Genomic DNA, 19,695 nt, shown 5'->3' with positions numbered 1-19,695 from the left:
TTCAGCTCTTACAGGCCAGAATTAAATGTTGTGCTGAACTCAGAACAGTGTGCTATGTACCATATTAACATGCTGTGGGTTTGGTGCTTTGTTCTTTTCCTCCGTTGTTGTTCACGCTCCCCAGCAGAAAGTGCAACACATGGGCTCCAGGAGCAGGAGATGTACTTTTCATTGACTAAATGTGATGATTTTTAATGACATAATGTGCCATAAAAGGATCTCAGAAGACTGTATCCCAGCTGGGTTTGCTTGCCATGGTTTGACAGCTAGCTGTACCCCAGAAATGAGCCAGACTGGCATGTAGGAAAAGAGAATCTTTTTTAAAAGATTCCCATTTTAAAAACGAGACAAGGTGGAAAGGTCAGATACTTTATTAGAGCTGAAAAATGCAGAATTGTTTCCAGGCACCAAAGCCCTTCTGCATGTCTTTTCTGTTTTAAAAAATTTATGAAAGCAGAGAGTGCTGTGGCAAAGCTGTGGCTCTGGGGTGGGACACTGGAGAGATGAAGGCAGTAGACAGCAAGAACCTTACACAGTTTGAGAGCATGGCATCAGAGCTTCCAGCTCAGAATATGGTCTTATTTTGGGTCTATACGAGCATGGTGCAAGAGACAGCCTCTGACCTGAGGGACTGGAACAGATGGGGCTCAGAGAAAGGCAGTCACCTTCCTCCACCTCACAGGCAAAGATCCAAGTCATGATGAGATAACAAACCTGAAACAGAAATGGCGCTGGACCCATTTTCCCTTACAAGTAATCTGATCTGTTAACCACAGGACCCTCATTAGCCAGCCTGTCCCTATTACAATAATAACCTAATTCTAACCACAGAAGGAATGGGCTTTTCCAAAGTCTGAATGCTGCTTGAGATGGGCATCATGTCCTTTCCAGTGGTGTCTCTGTTCTCTTTCAATGGGTTAGCCATCATTTGAAGGCTACCCAGAAAATACAGCTGTCAGCTGACATGTTATTTAAGGGGACATCCAAGTCTGTGACCCCAGAAGCCCCGGTTTTCAGCAGATACATGCCCATGTGTCTTTTGGTTTCTTGTCCAGGACCTGTTAAAAGATGCTTGTGATCTCAGTGTGTTTCATGCGGGGGATTTGCATCTAATTCCTATTAAAAGTGCTACCATTGCTCAGAAATAGTTTGAGTATTGACTGGAAACCCTTCAATATCTTTAATTCTTGATTTTATGTGATTCAACAAAATGTTAGCCATCCCAAAGTAACAATATTTTTAAAAACAAGTAAAGCAAGCAAGGAAAGTCTTGTCAAACACCTTGTTTTTCCTTCTTTCCTTTTTTCAACAAGCTCAGTGACCCCATTAAGACCTTTGATATTTGGATTTTCTCTTCCATTTTATAGTCACGCTGGATAAGAACTACATTCAAAGACTCCAGTAGAAAAAGAGAAAGAGGTTTCAAGATGTGAGGTACACAAGTGGAAGAGCTAGGATTTTCAATTGGTCCCTTGGACAGAGAGGTTAAAGTCAACTTCCCGTGGCCCTATCTTCCACCACCATGATGATAATTCAGAAGTGCACTTAAACGACTGAGAGTCCATGTTGTCAGTTTTTGTTGACAAAAGTGCCATGCTTTTTCTGTTTCCTTAAACTCAGCAGCATGCGAGAAGTATCCCAAATCCAATTTGATCTCAAGGGAAACATCATTTGTCAGCCAGGCAAACTAAGACTTATTTGTCAGGCAGGTGAACTTAACTAAAAAAATAGAAGCTATCAGCATAAACAGTTATGAGCAGCTCTTCAGTCATAGATTATTGTTTAAATATGAGGGAAGGAAAGCAGATCTTAATGTAAAAATCAACATTACTTTCCAGCTTCCAAGATGGTTAGAGCAGCAGTGCAGGAAAATGATGGAAGGGAGCACACTTCTGTGTTTTTTATGTATTTGAAAGAGAAACATATATTTCTTGCGATATCATATCAGCCTGATTTGCAGTTGATCAAATACATGGGACATATCTGCTGTCAGCTAAATACATGCGTGGAGCGATGGGGGAGTGTAGAATCTGTTTGGCTTTCCCCTGGTAGAAAAATCTGTGGGAACATGCTGTCGTTGGGATGTGCTGAAGAGATGCGCTCTGGCACCTACGCCACACTGGAGAACTGTGAGGACAAACATTCGGGAGGAAAGCTGAGCTGATCCTAATTGAAGCAGACACTAGCGCTCTTTCATTGAAATTCCACCAGCTTTGCCAACCTGATGTCAGGTTCTCCATCACCATGTGAAGGTCGCCTCCAGGCAGGGCATGTTAAAAATAAATTACGCATGCACATCCCCCCCCTCTTTCCCACATCTGCACACATACGCTCCAAGTGAGCAAAGAAAAGCACGTGGGAACTGCTCCTTGACACCACTGTTGTCAATGAGTATGTTTTGCTGCAAGTGAGGGTTTTAGTTCTGTGTCCCAGGAGGTTTGGGCAGACGAAGGACATGCCATACTGATATTGGGGCTGCAGACATTCCAGGGCTAGTCTTTAATAGCTTACAGAGGACAGTAGACTGAGCTGACCATTTTATTACACTCTAAGTCTAGCCACACTCATCTTGCAATTTTTAAAAAGCATTTGTTAATTTGGTTTCTGGAGTAAGTGCTGTGTGTGCTGGATTGGGTGGTTTTAAAGATTTCTTCTTATCTTGGAGTCTACGTTTCCAAATTGCACTTTCCTTTCCCTGCCTGCTTAGGCTATAAGGAATAGTTTGCTCAAAATCCTTACAACATCTGCAGCTCAGCACTGTAGGGATGGCTTTCCTGGAGAGGGTGCAGTGTCTTCCCTCCTAGATGCATCTCAGATAGGAAATCCTCCAGGGTTGGGAAGGCCTCTGAGATCTGGTAGGGACCATCTGGGTTTTTTGTCTCCTTCTGCAACAGAGAGCATGAGTCGTTTATGGGCAACATCTGGGAATATTTCGTTTAATCAGGTTTTTTACTGCTCTTGTGGCTTTGGGTATTAGCACTGTCTCTGCTACTTCTGTTCTCTGACAGAAGCATGCAGCAGTTGAGTCTCCCAAGAGTCAACTAAACCATATTATTGGCTCCCTCCGGGGGTAGCTGGGTGAAACTTAATGGTCCATGAGAAACAAAAAGTCAGTAGAAATGATCTAATGTCCCTTTCTAGTCTTAAACTCAGTGAAATGGTGAAAATTCTGCTTCTAAAGGAAATGGCAGATGAGCAGTTGCCAGGATCTCCTACCAGGCTTCTTCTCCAGCTGTGTCCATGGGGAGCAGTTCCCTTTTTGCAGTCATTTGCAGATTCTCAGCAGAATTGCACCGTTTTCACTCCTGGAGACCAAATCCTCATTTCCATCCTTCTGTGCAGCCCATTTGCCCTTCCTCCTCCCTCAAATGCCGAGACCGTTTCAGCCCCTCTTTATGGTGACCGTTTCTGAGAGAAACTTTTTGATTTCCCTTCTGCTTTTACCAAAATCCAAATGAGATATCTGTTATATCTGACATCTGCCTTTCACGTGGATCAGATCGAACCTCCAGTTCCGAAACGTCTCTGGCTCTCCTAAATGCAGAAATCAGTCTTGTGCATCTACTCTCTCTGTGTCTGGTTGAGAGCTTTAACCAAAAAAAGTCTACCAGGAATTTTTATAGACTCGAAACACCTCTTTTGCTTTCCTCTTCTGCAGAGAAAATGTGCAATTTAAAGTTGTGGGCATGCATTTTTCTTTTTCTTGGAAGCATTTGCAAAGGTGGCCAGAGCTTCCTCTCTTCAGCTGCCGAGTAGGTGTCCTATCCTGCATGTGCTTTCAATAAAATCAGTGTTTCCTCTCTCTGATTTAAATGCTTTACCTTGAATATTTCCATATGGAAAGAGAAACCTGAGATAAATTGCAGGACTAGAAATCCTAGTGTCTGGGGATTTCAAGCATGAGTGAAGCACGCATGCTTTTTCCTCATCTGAATTCAAGGACACACCAGCTCCACGATGGCTACCTTTCCACAGAGGGAGAAGGGAGGCCTCCTCCTGCTTGCTCTACCACATCATTCACTTTTTAAGTAACTTACAAAGCTATTTTAATTTTCACTGTAAGTTAGAAGTGTTTTTAGAACAGTCTGAGGAGCTCTCACCTCACCTGGCTGCAACAGGCGCTGCGGAGTTGTGTCTAAAGAGCAGATGGTTGTCGCTGGATTGTCTTTTCAGCGTAATCAGGTGACAATCAAGTTAATGCCTCTGCTTTTACCTAATTTTGTTCGTGGAATGGCACTAGGGAGCCTCAGTGAGAGATCCTATGCCTGGAGAAGGAGGGATATGGGATGTCCGTGGTGCCTGGTGCCGCGCACACTGGGAATGTCCCAGCCAGAAGTCCCAACCTGATCAACTATACAAGACTGATCACAGGGTGAATACGGTAGTAGTTGCCATGGTTATCAATCATTATGAACTATATTTTCTGATGGCTTGTTTAGAGGAAAACTATTCTGTAATTAATTACAAATTCATTGTAAGATAATAGCATAGTTACAGCCCAGAATGGATGTTCTCTGTCCTTTCCCTTTGTGCAGCCCAGAGGCCAAGAATAGCACATGCAAACTGTCACAAATGTCTGCATTTACATTCAAGTAAACACTCTTCACTCATGCTCACATCCTTGGATATGCAAACATTTATGCTGTTGCATTTTACCCAGTTTCCCGCCCGCAGGAATGAGCTTCCGAGGCTGAACTGTCCAAATCCAACTGCTAGAGCTAATTACCAGATTGATAGCAACTCTCTTCTGTAGGAAAAGCCAGGCTCTGGCCATCTAGCTGTTAACAGGTAGTTGGCACGAGGCTTGCAAAGTGTGATGTTATCACCAGCCAATCGACCAGAAGAGCTCAACTTCTTGGACCTTCCATTCCAGCATGATCTTTATCCCTTTTATGTTTCTTAATCTTTTTAGAAAAGCATCAGTCAGAGGCTAGTGACTGCTGAGGAACTGGTAAGCTTCCTGCCCACTAGAAAGACAAAGAGAGTTTAAAATATTTGCTTCCTCTAGTTAAGGTTTACAATTCTTAATAGTATGTTATTAGCAAGTTGCAGAGCAATCAAAAGAGAACACAATTGTTAATAAATTTGCTTAACAAAACAATTAAAGCAAATATAAAGAAATTCCAGAGATCTCTTAGTGAAATAAACAGCAAGTAACTTCTTTTTAGTTTTGCTGGGTAAATTCATTTGGAACATCTGTAATTTAAAATAGTCCTGAGATTTAAATAATTTTTCAGCCACCGCTTTTACATTATGCCAAGTTCAGTCCCAGAAAGGTGGCTGCAGTTCTCACTCTTTTCATTTTTCCAGATTAATTGACACAACAGTTTCTTCGTTGTTCTTTGCATGATAACCCTCAGCAAGTCTTTTTTTTTTCCCCAAATTATCTGCCTTGTCCATGGTCCCTCTTAGTCTGAAAGTACAAAGCGAGCTAGGGCTCTTTCCAAACTTACTAATGATAAAGACTGTTCATTCTCCCAGTCGTCTTTGGTGCAATCTGTTTCAAACGCTGGGATCGATGAGTGTCTCAGAACAGTGTAGGAGGGCTGCCTGAGTGTGACTGAGCCACAGAGTTAAAAAAAAAATTCTAAAAAATAATAGATTCATTTCAAATAGAAAATAAAATTCAAGGAAGCCATGGCTTGCCTAACACAAAACAAAACAAGCCAGCTAAGTTTATTGTCTGGATTATTAATTGTGCTGGATTGTTCAACTGCCCCAAGAATGTCACTTTAATCATTTGGTGAGTCTGAAGCCTGGCTCTCCAGAGATCATGTTCTGATCTCTCACATATGGTATATCGCACTGTTCATTAGACCCACTGGTCTAGTCACATGGAAATGATATTCAGCCTATTTCTATCCATATCTGCTACTTTTCTTCCTGGATGTGTCAGTCTCATGACGAGGGCAGTGACTCCAGCTGATACAGACACAATTGCTGATTGCAAAGAGAGACGCTGCCATGAAAATAAAGAGAAGAGGGTTTTATTTCCGTCATGGTTCGGGCTTCGCAAGAAGTCCCTGCCCTGCAGAAATACAAAGTCCCTTGGGGGAGGAGAGCGCTGAGGTATGTGAGATCACGGATGCTGAGCAGTGAAAAGAGGATGTGTGACCTTGGGGACAAACTGCTGGGCTGGGATGCCCAAAACCTGGGCTCAACTCCAAGAGGAAGGAAAAATTCTCACCAGTGTCATGAGATTCAGTTCTCAGCTCTTGACACTCTGTGCCGTTTCAAAAATCTGGCTGCTTCGTTTTGGTGGTGAGATGGGAGCAGGGACTCGCTTTGCACAGCGGGAAGCAGGATTTCTTGCTCTTCCCTCTGAATATTTGATGCTGGCAGTAGAGAAGTGAGGAACAAGGTAATCTTATCCAGGATGGCTGTAAGCCAGTCGGGGATGACTTCTGGTCCCTGCTGGAGGGATAGAGTTTGGATGGAACCCAGCTAAGGATGCAGTAAGCTCATGTTTAGGAGCCTGTCTCCAGCCACACGTGCAGAAGGTTCGGTACTGGCGGCTACCAGCAGAAACCAGGTCAAGGGATTTCTGAGCAGCACAGAGCGCTTGCAAGGGGACCCCAAAATGTCACATCCAACTTCTCACCCTGCACTCTGTTGGGGGGGGCTGGCAAGTGATGTGTGAAGTGTTGAGTCAGTATAAATGTCACAGCCAAAGGTCTTCAGAGTCAGAGTGACAACAGGAGGAGACACTAGTGCCAGGAGTTCTGACACAGGGAAAACGCTGTCACTGCCACCACCTCCGGCTTGGAGATTTATTGATGGTAACTTGGGATGTGCCATAAACAGGGGTGATATTAAATGAGTCTGACTGTCTCAGGGGCTAAGTTTTACAACCCGAAGTGTGAACTCTCTCTGCCTCACTGAGATCCTGAGGCATTTTTCCAGTAGCTCCCACGATCTCATTAAGTGGTCTCCCGAGAAGGGCTCCGACCCGAGAGAGCCCTCCCTGCACAGCACAGCACCAGCTGCTGAGATCAGATACAAATATCTGCCAGAGAACCCAGCGAGCGCTCCTCATGGAGACCTCCCAGGCCACCACCGCTACCTCACTGGGCCCACAGCCTTCCCCACCATGGCTTTGTGAGGAAACCAGAAATTGCCACGCAGCTTTCCCCAAGTACCAACGCACCGCTGGTGTCAGAGGCTCTGACCTCAGTGCCAGCAGCTCATGCCCCAGGACAAACCTCCCTGTAGCTGTGCTATGACTGCATTGAACCTAGGTGAACCTTCGTTGAGATGCCCTCTCAGCGTGGTCTCAGCTTCTGAGGTCAAACCATGGTTTCCTCCTGGAGTCATTGGCCGCAAAGGGCTGTGCTGTCATGCAAATGCTTTCTTTCTGCTCCTTCAATGCATCTGGGGCTGCAATAGCAAGGTCTAATCGCAGCCTTTCTCCCCCATAATAAAACAGCTCCGCAGGCCAGACAGCTGCCATCCCAAGGAGGCAGAGCTTGGTGAGCCACTGCGCCTTTCTGCTGAGGGGTTCCCTTTTTCAGATAACACATTTTATCCTAGAAGCAGCAAAATCTTCAGCAGAGCCCTGGGGATACTAAATTCACTCTTCAGTGTCACTTCTGCCTATCAAAGGTAAAGCAGGTCTGTGGAGATCAAGGGCAGAGCACCCCATGGCCACAAGCCCTGTTCTTCACAGGTTGCGTTCACCAACCACAGGCCTTGCGGAAAATTATCTAGTCCAGAAAGCCTGCAGCTTATCTCAGGGAAAAGGTTTATTTTGGTGACTTCCCTGAGAAACCTCCTTGTCCTTCTGCCCTCACGACCTTTCTCTCTGCTCCTCCAGTCTGCTCGCAGTTCTCCAAGGGTGTCTACGCTATCTTTGGATTTTATGAGAGGAGGACCGTCAACATGCTCACGTCTTTCTGCGGGGCTCTCCATGTCTGCTTCATAACGCCAAGCTTCCCCGTCGAAACGTCCAACCAGTTTGTTCTCCAGCTTCGCCCAGAGCTCCAGGATGCCCTCATCAGTGTCATTGAGCACTACAGCTGGCAGAAGTTTGTGTACATTTATGATGCTGACCGGGGTAAGTCACAAGTATGTGGAAGAGTTACCAGGCAATTAAACATAGTGGTCTAGAGGGAGTCTTTGCCTCAAGAAGTCCTCTTACTGTGGGTTGCTGGAGGCTGAGAGGGTGGCTAAAGGAAGGGTCACCCTATGCCTTCCCTGTTCTCTATTCCTTTTCTAAATATCCATTACTGCTGAAGGTAGGCATTGATCTAGATGAAGCTTTAGCGTGACCCAGTATGTCTGTGTTCATAGGGTCAGGTCTGAATCCCATCAACACGAGGGAAATATTTAATGTGTACGCGGTGTGAGTTTCAAATGGGGAAATTGTTTATATTGAATAGGTCCCATATTGAATAGGTCTGTCGAACTCAAGGCCACCAAGTCCCACATTTACAAACAAGAAGCAACAGCTGCTCAGCTCTCACCTGAGACCACATCCAGTTGTGATACGTGTGTGTGTTTCTAGCAGGTAGCCTGGAAAACTGCCAGTTCCCTGTGTTAGTGCATGTTAGTTGTCTGTAAAATAACAAAAGCCTTTGTTGAGTTCTTGGAAGATACTGTCTAACTTTCTAAACCATGAACAGGGCTAGTGAGCTCATTGCTCTGTGATTCAGTTTCTCCAGCTCTCAGATGCCTTTAAAGCTCCAGGCTTGGAGGCCGAGAGCAAAATGGACTTGTGGAGGACAGCGCAGGGTAAAGGTGATTCACAGCTCTGTCCTGGAAGTTATCGTTAGCGCTTGCAGGGATAGGATGACCTTAAGAGACAAGGAGAAATGATAAAAGCATCCCACCCTGCTTTCTGTTGTCATGAGGCGTGGGCACATTGAATATCCCAAAAGGACTGCAGTAGGCAGGGTTGTCTAGCAGGACTCCAGAGCAGTGCTGACTACGTGTATCTCCTCTGGAAGGCTGTGCATGTAATTTAGGCAAGATCCTTTTAAAAATAATGAAGTTTTCTGATGAGATGCTGCCGAGAGAGACAGGGACACTAAATATGATTGTGTATTGTGATTGCTGAGGGTGTCCCTAACCCTAGGAGCATACAACCTAAACAGATCAAAGACAAGAAGGGAACTATGGCGCAGAGAAATCAAGTGATTTGGGTAGTGACAGACAAGAAGATGGGGATTAGAGCTCTTATCTGAATCCCACAGCAGGGCCTGATCAACGAGACTGATCTGCTGATTACAAAGGAAAACTAGGCCTGGAATCATCCTGTTTTCTTGTGCTAGGACAGAAAAAGCAGGAGTCATTCATTCTAGTCCAACTGTGTTTGGGTAAGATGCTAGAGTATTAGCTGCTCCCTGTAGTTCTGCTGCACTCTTGCGATGCTGTATCCAGCCTGGCTTGAGGCAGCTACACAATCTGTCAGAAGGATGGAAAGATGTCATTGCACAACTAAAACCTGGTTCTCCCCCTGCTGTCCTTTTCTCCCTTCTCTTCCAACCGTAGGGTTGTCAGTCCTACAGAAAGTGCTGGACACTGCAGCCGAGAAGAACTGGCAGGTGACAGCTGTCAACATCCTGACAACAACAGAAGAGGGCTACCGCATGCTCTTCCAGGAGCTGGAGAAGAAGAAGGAAAGGCTGGTGGTGGTGGACTGTGAATCTGAGCGGCTAAACATCATCCTTAGCAAGGTTGTGTTGGTGCGGGTCTTCTGGGAGGGGTCTTGCACACAGGATGGGAAGGGTTGTTTCTCTTGGAGAAGTTCTCCCCGTTCTTGTCTGATCCATGTCTCATTGCGGTTCTCATTGGATGTGGTGTGTGTGCATTGCAGCAGGCTGCCGAGCTTGGAGATATTTCTCCATTGTGTTATTGTGGAAACTGTAAAGCCGTATAAATACTAGGAGCTCTCATGTATTCATGTTGATTTAGCTCTGCTGCTCCATGTTCCCTACTTGTTTGACTCCTCTGCTGAGCCCTTTACACCCCCTTACTCCCCAACGAGTTTGCCTTGTGCTGATTCCTCCAAGCAGCGTGCACAAGACGTGGCATTTCCTTATTCTGCTGAGTTTTTCTCCCGTTTTCCCACCTCCTGTGAGTTAGGGTGGAGGTGTGAATCGGCACTGCCAGACTCCTGGTCCTCCAGCCTCGTTGTGCTGCACCAAATTCTCACAACCAGTGCCAGCAAGACAGAGATGGAGAAGCTTTATGGTACATCTGTAGTGTCCTCAGGAGCACTGTCTCCAGGTCAGGCTAGAGCTCACCGTCCTCCCGGGGCATCCAGGCTGTAGCAGGATCGGATGTTTCCAGCCTCTCTCATGTCTTGCAGCGAGAAAGACACGTTCATTCACAGCCATCTCCTAGTTGTTTTGTCAGCTTATGGCCACAAGGCAGATGGGATATGCAATAGAGGACTCAGCAGCTAGGTTGTGTGCCCTGCCTTACTCATCATCAATCTAGATAGGGTGCCCAGTAGTGCAGACCCAAATTTTCCCCATCCTCTTTCCTCCATGCCTCCCTTAATGCTTTTCCTAAGTCCTGAATATGGACTTCTGTGGAAAGGAGACCAATGCAAGCCCATGAACAGGTCTCAGTCCACACTTGTGTCCCCTCTTCTACTCCAGCCACAATACCTTTCCCTCTCACACCTACAGCCAAGGCCTATCCCTGCCGCTGTGACTTCCATCCCACGCGGCTTAGGAAGTGCCCCGCAGTGCCACGCAGCCGGTGCGCTGTGACTCCCACTATCGTGCTTCTCGCAACCAGCTCATTCTTACCTCGTGCCTCACACGTCACCTTGTCTAAGCTACCTGTCATCTCCCGTCTCACACTTCAGCTGCTCACTGTCTGGGGGCAAGGACTGCCATTTCACCAGCTGCACGGCTCAGCGACGAGCACAATCCATCCTTGTTGGATGTCTGTGGGTGCTACTCTATTATATGCAACAACGAAGCAGGTAGCAGGTTTTAACCTCAAAGTAAAGGTCACGCTCATGAAGGAGAGACCAGATTATTCTGGAGGGTAAAGTCTTCTCTCTGATCATGGAGTAGCTGCAGTTGAACAAAATTTTTGACAGGACCTAGGCAGTGAATTTGCCTTTTCTGCAGGCTTTCCTATAGGGTGTATCAGATTTCTAGGGTTAATGATGATGGTTTTTTAAGCCTGGTTTGTCTAACAGAAAGTTAAGTTCTGTAGTCAAATATTATCTAGTTTTCCTAATATGAACAGGAAAATAAGTCTTTCTCTCAAACTTCTCCACATAACTGGAGCAAGAGTTAAACTTAGATATAAGTAAAGCTATTTGCAAAAACTCTAAAAATCCAGATCTTGTGATTATTTGTTTTGCAGTGCTGTAAAAAACATCCATTCCCAGGGAAAAGAGGGACAACGTTGTGTTTTCCTACTTTAAAGACAGCAATTCCAACAGATGTCTGTGCCTAGGAAGTAACACTCCTGTTAGGAATAGGGCTGTGAATAACTTTTTCAGACCTGTGTAGTCCGTTCTCATCCTCATTTGCCTTGTTCTGAGTCCACAGGGATTTCTGAGAGCAGAGGTAGTTATTTCAGTGTAAGCAGGGGATGCCAGGTCTCTCACAACATGCAGATGACTGGAGGGAGTTAAAGATATTGTTCGGCTCTTTATCATGTGAAGTTCAGCTGGGACTTAAACTTGGGCTGGCGGCCAGTCTCTCAGCTCACCGCACCAGCAACCTCTGCGTGGATGTCACTGCTCTGTTTGCCCTGTCTCTTTGAGTGCATGAGGTGTTCTAAGAGCTGCCTCAGCCTCTCAGGGACATTTTAATGCATTTTTCTTCTTCCCTGACAACCCTGTCTCTGTCTTTTGTGCTGTGAATTTGTGCTCCCTGCTGAACTGAAGAGCTGGGGATGGCTGTTTAGCATCAGTCTCTCACACGTACACATTGGTGCTTGCACATACTTTTAATTTCCATAACACAAATAACCACTGCTGACTCCAGCAAGGTGGTCCTCGCGTTCTGGAGGCCATAGCTGTATAGGAGCTAGTGCTCAATGTGTTAATGATATGTGGGAAAATGACCTGATTTCTTTCTTGGAGATTTCTCTGTGTCATGTCTCAAGGGCATGATTTATCTTTGCTGAGGTAACTGTCGTTTATGAGCCAGGCTTCGGTTCAGGGCAGGATATCCGCAGGGCTGCGCTGTATAGCCTTAATGGGATAAGTAAGCGGTGGGTTGTATTCCATCAAAGCCCTGTATTGTTTCTTCCTTGTCTCTCATTAAAATGAATAACTGGAATTTCTCCTTTGCCACTGTTCCACTCTGAGAGGATTTCTCTCTAATAGATGTCAAACTGGCCCATTAAGAAGTGGGTAATGAAACCTAGGTGGCCCAAGTGAGCTATCAGCATGCAGCCCAGCACAGCCTCTCACCACGTTCAGGCTAAGTGATAAATGCTATTATAACCTCAGCTTGCTACCACCGTCCGGACACATTAGGACTGAGCAAGCATTTTAAAATAAATTAAGATCACAAATAACTGTGTAAAACACAGGAAGCAAGCCTCATAATTCAGGTGGATGTGCTGCAAGATTAACAGCTCAGGGAAAGCTGGATGGCAGCCCTCTCCGGTTCATCAACTCTGACACCTAATAAAATAACAAAGGGAGAGTTTGGGCAGAAGGAGCCAATGTCAGCTATTGTTGACACTGGAGAGATGGGGAATTGGATCATAATTCTTAGACATCCCAGTGCCCCGGAGATGCTCCTTCCTCCCACAAGGTCTGGGACTTACTGCAAAGGTCAGTCTCAGTTGATAAATGGAAGGGGACAAGTTGGGGCTGGTTTTGCTTCTCAGATCTGGCCATGGAAGATACTCAGAAAACTACCCATAATAAGAATATATATCTTTATAGCCTTAGGTATACAGAGTTTTTTTCTGAGGGCTCCAGACTGCTCAGCAGAAGCCATACTGAGGGATCACGTGCGGAGAACCACAGGGCAGTGAAGCTGGTGGAGCTGACGTTAGTTGTGTAAGAAACTGCTACTAAATGAAGCCTGCATTGGAGTTAATTGCCGCCCCCACGTTAATGCTGGGAACCAGATGAGTTTTAATGCGCATACAAGAGCATTTCATCAGAGAAAGGCTAAGGCAGATGAACCAGTCGCACAGAGCAAGTGTCAGCTCATTTATAATCCATTTGGAAATCCTTAAATGGCTGCTTATGATAATCTGGGAGTGCTGTACCATGGGGAGGATCAGTCTGTGCGTGCCCTTGTCTGACGCTTCTCAAACACCCGCTACCAGCCTGGCATCAGAGAGAAGACCCGGGTAGACCAATCTCTGGTCAAATCCAACACGGCAGTCATTTTATTATCATTCTGGCTGTGAGGATCTTTCTGGCCTCTCGACTGTTCATGCAGATTTTGCCTGAGCGTTGGCAATGCAGGCAGTAATTCAGAATCAATTCATATGACAATGGAAATAAGAGGGAGTGTTGCCAGCAAAGAAACCTTATGGAAACAGCACAACTCTCTCAGAAACTGGCAATTCTTGTGTTTTTACAACTTCTGAGGGCATGTTGGTTTGGGCTTTTTTTCACTGTCTTCTTTCTGTATGTGGATTGGCTCAAATGCAGATGGTATCTGGCTCTAGTAACCTGGTAGGAATTTAACAGTGCTGCTGGAAATCAGTGGAGAGGAATTTCAGTGGAAACATGGAGTCAGCAAGAATAATGTGATTTTTAGCTGTATTCTTTCTGTATTTTTTTTAAATCAAGGGAGAAAAAGACAGTTAGGGACCATCTGATCAATGACTCTGTCCCCCATAATCACAGGCAAGCCTGCAACAGGCAGTGCCTTTCTACCTGGACAAGAGAAACTTTTCCAGCTAACGTAGAAACTTTCAAATGTTACAGATCCATAAGCAACTGTGTTGATAAAAGAGAATAAAATCCTAACTCTGCAGGCATCAGGGAGAAAGGAGTAAGTGGCAAAGAGCATATATTGGGACACCATGAATATGAAGATATAAATAATCTCAATGAACATGCAAAGAGAATCCTCTGTGACTTGCTCAGGCAGCTTTGTTCTGGAGATGTGGTTTGAAGCTACCCCAATGCACTAAAGGAGAAAAATTGCCCTATAGTCTAAACCTCCTGACATCTCGCCCAGGTAGGTGTCTGCGGCAGGGACTCTAGCTCCGAGGATGTGCAAAATAGCTCTCTAGTCTTGCTTGATGTTTCTGCTGCATTCACAGGACAAATGGACACCAGCTCCCCACTTTTTTTCCTTTAGTGTCCGAAATATAAATCTTGTTTAATCTTTAAAAAAAAAACAAAACACTGGTTTTTTTTTTCACCTGAGCCCATAGGAGACAGGTTGGTTTAGGTAGTTTACTCTCCCTGCCTGTGGAATCTGCTTGCTGATCTTGTACTGTCTAATTTCAGACTTGCTGTTCAAATATCATGTGTGAAAGCTCTGTCCTTCCTCTAACAAGATTGTGAACTTTTCTTTTGTTCTGTCTTCCTGTCCACAACTGAACAGTCTCATCGGGGAAACTGAACAGTCTCATTGGGAAAAAATGGGGGGGAGGAAAGGCAGATAAATGAAGCTCTGCTTCCTTAGTTGGTTTCTGCTAAATATCCTTGGTTTTCATCTTGCAGATCATCAAGCTTGAAAAAAATGGCAATGGGTACCACTACATTCTGGCAAATTTGGTGAGTTGCCCTCGTTGGTGGTTTTTTTTTTTTTGCTATCTCATATTTTGTAAAGCACTATATTTATAGTTACTGAGCTGGACATCTTTTTTCTCATCCACTTTTTGGGTAAAAAAAAATACCAAAGTCCTTTGCAGTGTTGTCCTTGTGGTGTTTTCTCTCTGAGCCAGCAAGATTGTCTGCAGGGTATCTCCAAGGTTGCTGGGGTTTTGTGGTGGGTTGACCCTGCCTGGACGCCAGGTCCCCACCAAAGCTGCTCTATCACTCCCCTCCTCAGCTGGACAGGGGAGAGAAAATATAACAGAAGGCTCATGGGTCAAGATAAGGACAGGGAGATCACTCAGCAATTACCATCACTGGTAAAATAGACTCAACTTGGGGAAATTAGTTTAGTTTATTACCAATCAAATCAGAATAGGATAATGAGAAATAAAAACCAAATCTTAAAACACCTTCCCCCCACCCCTCCCTTCTTCCCAGGCTTAACTTTACTCCCGAATTCTCTACCTCCTCCCTGCCAGCGGCACAGGGGGATGGGAATGGGGGTTGTGGTCAGTTCATCACACGTTGTCTCTGCCGCTCCTTCCTCCTCAGGGGGAGGACTCCTCACACCCTTCCCCTGCTCCAGCGTGGGGTCCCTCCCACGGAGACAGTCCTCCACAAAATTCTCCAACATGAGTCCTTCCCACAGGCTGCAGTTCTTCACGAACTGCTCCAGCATGGGTCCCATCCACAGGGTGCAGTCCTTCAGGAACAGACTGCTCCAGCGTGGGTCCCCCACGGGGTCACAAGTCCTGCCAGCAAACCTGCTCCAGCCTGGGCTCCTCTCTCCATGGGGCCACAGGTCCTGACAGGAGCCTGCTCCAGCGTGGGCGTCCCACGGGGTCACAGCCTCCTTTGGGCGTGGGGTCCTCCACGGGCTGCAGGTGGATATCTGCTCCCCATGGACCTCCATGGGCTGCAGGGGGACAGCCTGCCTCACCATGGTCTTCCCCACGGGCTGCAGGGGAATCTCTGCTCCGGCGCCTGGAGCACCTCCTCCCCCTCCTTCCCTGACCTTGGTGTCTGCAGAGTTGTTCCTCTCACATATTCCCACTCCTCTCTCTGGCTGCCATTGCGCAGGTTTTTTTTCCCTCCTCTTAAATACATTATCCCAGAGGCACTACCACCGTCGCTGATGGGCTCGGCCTTGGCCAGCGGCGGGTCCGTCTTGGAGCCGGCTGGCATTGGCGCTATTGCATAGGGGAAGCTTCTAGCAGCTTCTCACAGAAGCCACCCCTGTAGCCCCCCTGCTGCCAAAACCTTGCCACGCAAACCCAATACAGTATTTTTTTGCCTCCAGCTTCGATCGGCATCTTTTCAAAGCCAATTAAACTGTCAACTAATGCTTGTTGTGGTAATGATTTTTTTGCACGTGGAGTCCTGGCATTGCTCTCCTAGCTTGTTTCAGTCAGGCCAACAAGAAGCTGTTGACTATTGGTAACAACTTGCATTTTCTAACTAGTTTTAACCCCATTTCAGTACACATCCCCCAGGTGAAGTGCTTCACAGCCATCCTGAAAGCCCCACTAAGGGCAGACTTGTTAATGATGATGCACCAAGATCCTTCTGACCTTCCAGTAAAAATAAAATATTTACCTATTCTGCAACTTGCTGCTAAATCAGATCTGACTGTCATGGTTCTAAGGAATGAATTGGATGTAAAGATTTCTTTAAGGAAAGGATTCTCCCTTTAATGCAGGGAGGCACTGCCTGAGGACAGAGCGGTATTGGGCAGCAGCAGGGCCATCTTTCTGGAGCAATACGGTGTCCTCTCCTAGGAGGCTGGAGAATTTCTCTGCCTAGGGAGGTCTGGGAAGAGGTAAGAGAGAGAGGAATAGCCTCCATCCATAGGGCAGCTGGAGGTTTTCCACAGCAGAGCTCCTACCCTCTTCTCCCCAGATGTGTCCATCCATCTGGGGGATGCACAGCCGAGGACGGGCTACTGTCGGCAGTCTGGGGCTGAGGCTGCTCCCCCCAGGACCCGCTGTGTCTGTGTGCGGTGAGCCACGTGTGGGGTCTGGAGCTGTTCTTCCCTTCCACAGCTGCGTCTGCGAGGCAGCACGTCAGGCCTGGGGTAATTAAACTTTAAACTACCAATTAGTCAAGCAGTTGCTGCCCTTCTCCTTCTCTCAGTCCCGAGATAACTCTGTAATTTACAAGACAAAAATGGCCACATAATTACCCTGCGATGCCCTGATACTGACCCTGCACTTCTGTGCTGGGTGCCTACCATGTAATTACAAGGTTAAAAAAGTTACGTTGTGCAGGGGGAGACAGGCAAACTGTAGAGCAGCCAATAACTTAAGTTGCTAATTTTTTAAAAATTACTGTTGGCTGTAACCCAGGTCCCGGTCCTCAGATGTTTACGAAAGTCCCTTCATTAAAGTTAAGCAGGGAAGCTATCTGGAGTAGCTGGAGTGTGTGTATCTGTGCGCTTTTATGTACACCCATGCGGAAGGCTAAATGAGAATGATATCACTTCTCTCTGTACGGTTTCATAAGGATAAATACATTACAGGCATGAGGTAGTCTAATACTCAGGTGTTGGAGTTTTGAAGGACATTTCCCTCTGTCTTATGATACCACACTCTCCCACTTTCAGCCTGAGAAAACACACGTTTCCCATCTTGAATTTGTTTTCTTAGCCTTTGCACAAATGCTGAGAGGACAGCTGGCTGGAAAAGGCTGCATACTCAGCCAACATGGGTTATAAATAATTAACTCAGAGCAAAAGGCTTTTCATTTCCCCAGCCCATCCGCAGGGAGATTCTACCTCCCAGCTGCAGCGCAGTGGAGGGTGCTGTGCGTCCCCGGGACCCACAGGGTCTGACGGGACCACCAGAATCCACTGTTACTAGCTATGCTTTTCAAGCAGCTTTGATTTGGAGGGAGAAGAAGAGTGAAAAGGATTCAAGCTCTTTCCTTTGGTCTTTCCTGCTCCTTAAAACCTGGCATTGCACAAGAGCCAAACTCCAGAGAGAGGAAAATTTAAAAAAAAAAAAAAAAAAAAGTTGGGGATAATCAGACAACATAGGAAAACTATTTAAAAAAAAAAAAAAGACTATCACCCCTCAAGGTTAAGAAGGCCCTTTCCAGGGCAGAACAAGCTTTGTGATTCTGCTGTACACATGAGCAAGCTCAGGCATCAGAAGCCAAATCGGTTTTTGTGATGTGCTGCACCCACACAAGAGCTACTCGCTGATCGGTACAGCAAGGAGAACGGCAAAAAGGCCGTGAAGATCCCATGTTCCTGAGACCATATGGCAGTGAGGAAGGATGGCAAGCCTCCTTATGCAGGGATGGCCGGGGATGTTATAAGGGATTGGCAGAATGTGGGAAGTCAGCATCTGGCAGGGTTAAACCATAGTGTGGATGCTCTGATGCAAGAGATCAAAGTAGATTTTACCCTCTTCTAAGGACATCTCATTGCTGGATTGGAGCCTTCAGAGGGTGTAACATGTTGTAATTTATTCCCAGTGACTCATACACGTAGTGGATAGACCTTAAACACCCCACATTTTCCCCTGTAGACAAGTCCTAGGATGACAGGGCGTGCATTGCCCACACACACACACACGTACCCTCATGTGCACACCCGCACGCCTAGAAAACGGCCCAGTTTTGTGGAAGTGGCTCATTCTGGAGTACTGGGTCATAAGAGAATAAATTAAGAACTAAAAACTGCAAGTGCCTGAACATTTCCAAATGAGTTATTTTTTGTCCCCTGTGCTGACTGATGGAGTCCTGATTTTAGGACTCTCATCCTATATGAAGATAAGGCTCCCAGCCCTGCCTGGGACAGGCTCTGCCTTGCACAAGTCGAGTGAGCCCTCAGCTGGTTCATGGCCACCAAGTTACCTGCACTAGCTGGAGCAAGGGGATGAATTTTCAATACCTGCCTTTTGCAACACTGCCTAACCTTCTTGGGCCCTTTCCCATGAGGAAACAATTATAGAAATGACACGCTGGAAGCAAATGTCGGGAAATATTTATGGATAACCCCACTGAAATTCTTAATTTTGGCTGTATGCTTGTTCAGAGCTATACTTAGTCAAAAACCAAGCAGCAGCACACTACTGCCCAGTTACAGCAGCTCCAAACTGGTGTTACATGAGGAATGCAAAGCAAGTGAGTTTGCAAGGCAATGCACAGGCTGAATAAGGCCTACAAAAATCATCCATGGACGCGTTTTGAACACAGAGGAATTCCCTGTCTGGTCACAGACAATTCACGAACAAAGAGGAATTGGCTTACATTAATCACTGCTTGCTGTCGGGTGAGCTGTAGTAAAGCACCAAGCCGAATTTGACAAGTAGCAGCCAATGAAAGCTAGTCTTTCCTAGCAGGAACAGCTCTTTTTCTCAGTGAAATTGCTGCTTGTCAAGGTGAGACAATAATATTTCTGTGTTCACAAACAAAATGAAACCGTTCTGCACCGTAGGCCATGGGCAAACATCCTCTGAATCTGCTATGCCTGTTAAAGACACAACCTGTCTTGTCTGCTCAGCCCTGCCCGTCCCACGAAGGTCTGTCTGCAACATCACTGCCAGGGGAAGGGTTCCTGTGAGCATCCCTGCCTTTCCTTCAGGCAAATTTAGCACTGTTTACGGCTTTTGCAAACTCATGAAAACCTGATCCTCGACCGGTACTCATTAGAGTTACCCCAATCAGCTTTTACCAGCTGCCAGCCTGGATATTTGTCAGGTGTACTGCAGTGGGGGGTTGCAATCATCTCTGTCTGTCTGTCTCTCTCTCTCTCTCTGGAACTCAAAGAGGTTTGGCAACTTTAGAAGTGTTTGGTTTTGTGAGTCTTATTTTTCTAAGCTTTGTTCTCAGCCTTTGAGAGCATCAGTCTAGCAACCACAAAGAAAAAAAAATACGGTCAATGCTATGAGAGGAACAAGCTTAGAAACTTCTGGGATTCCTTTCTTTTGATGTTACAGGCTTTTTCCCCATAACCTTGGCTTCATGTGTCTGTT

At 46.1% G+C, this 19,695-nt stretch overlaps 1 protein-coding gene across 4 annotated transcripts in view; it reads left to right on the top strand.

Annotated features, from left to right (window-relative positions):
- GRIA1 (glutamate ionotropic receptor AMPA type subunit 1) overlaps positions 1-19,695 on the top strand; it is a 126,698-nt gene that overhangs the window by 52,993 nt on the left and 54,010 nt on the right. For 3 of the 4 annotated variants that reach the window (XM_050905116.1, XM_050905114.1, XM_050905115.1), the window contains exons 3-5: positions 7,814-8,053; positions 9,490-9,674; positions 14,621-14,674. In XM_050905116.1, coding sequence (XP_050761073.1) covers positions 7,814-8,053; positions 9,490-9,674; positions 14,621-14,674 — 479 coding nt within the window. The remainder of the gene's footprint in view (positions 1-7,813; positions 8,054-9,489; positions 9,675-14,620; positions 14,675-19,695) is intronic. The other variant, XM_050905117.1, reaches the window with a different exon arrangement.

Source organism: Gymnogyps californianus, chromosome 14, assembly GCF_018139145.2.
Source record: "Gymnogyps californianus isolate 813 chromosome 14, ASM1813914v2, whole genome shotgun sequence".
Classification (NCBI taxonomy): domain Eukaryota; kingdom Metazoa; phylum Chordata; class Aves; order Accipitriformes; family Cathartidae; genus Gymnogyps; species Gymnogyps californianus.
Note: the sequence above shows the minus strand (reverse complement) of the source record. Positions and strands in the feature narration are given on the sequence as shown.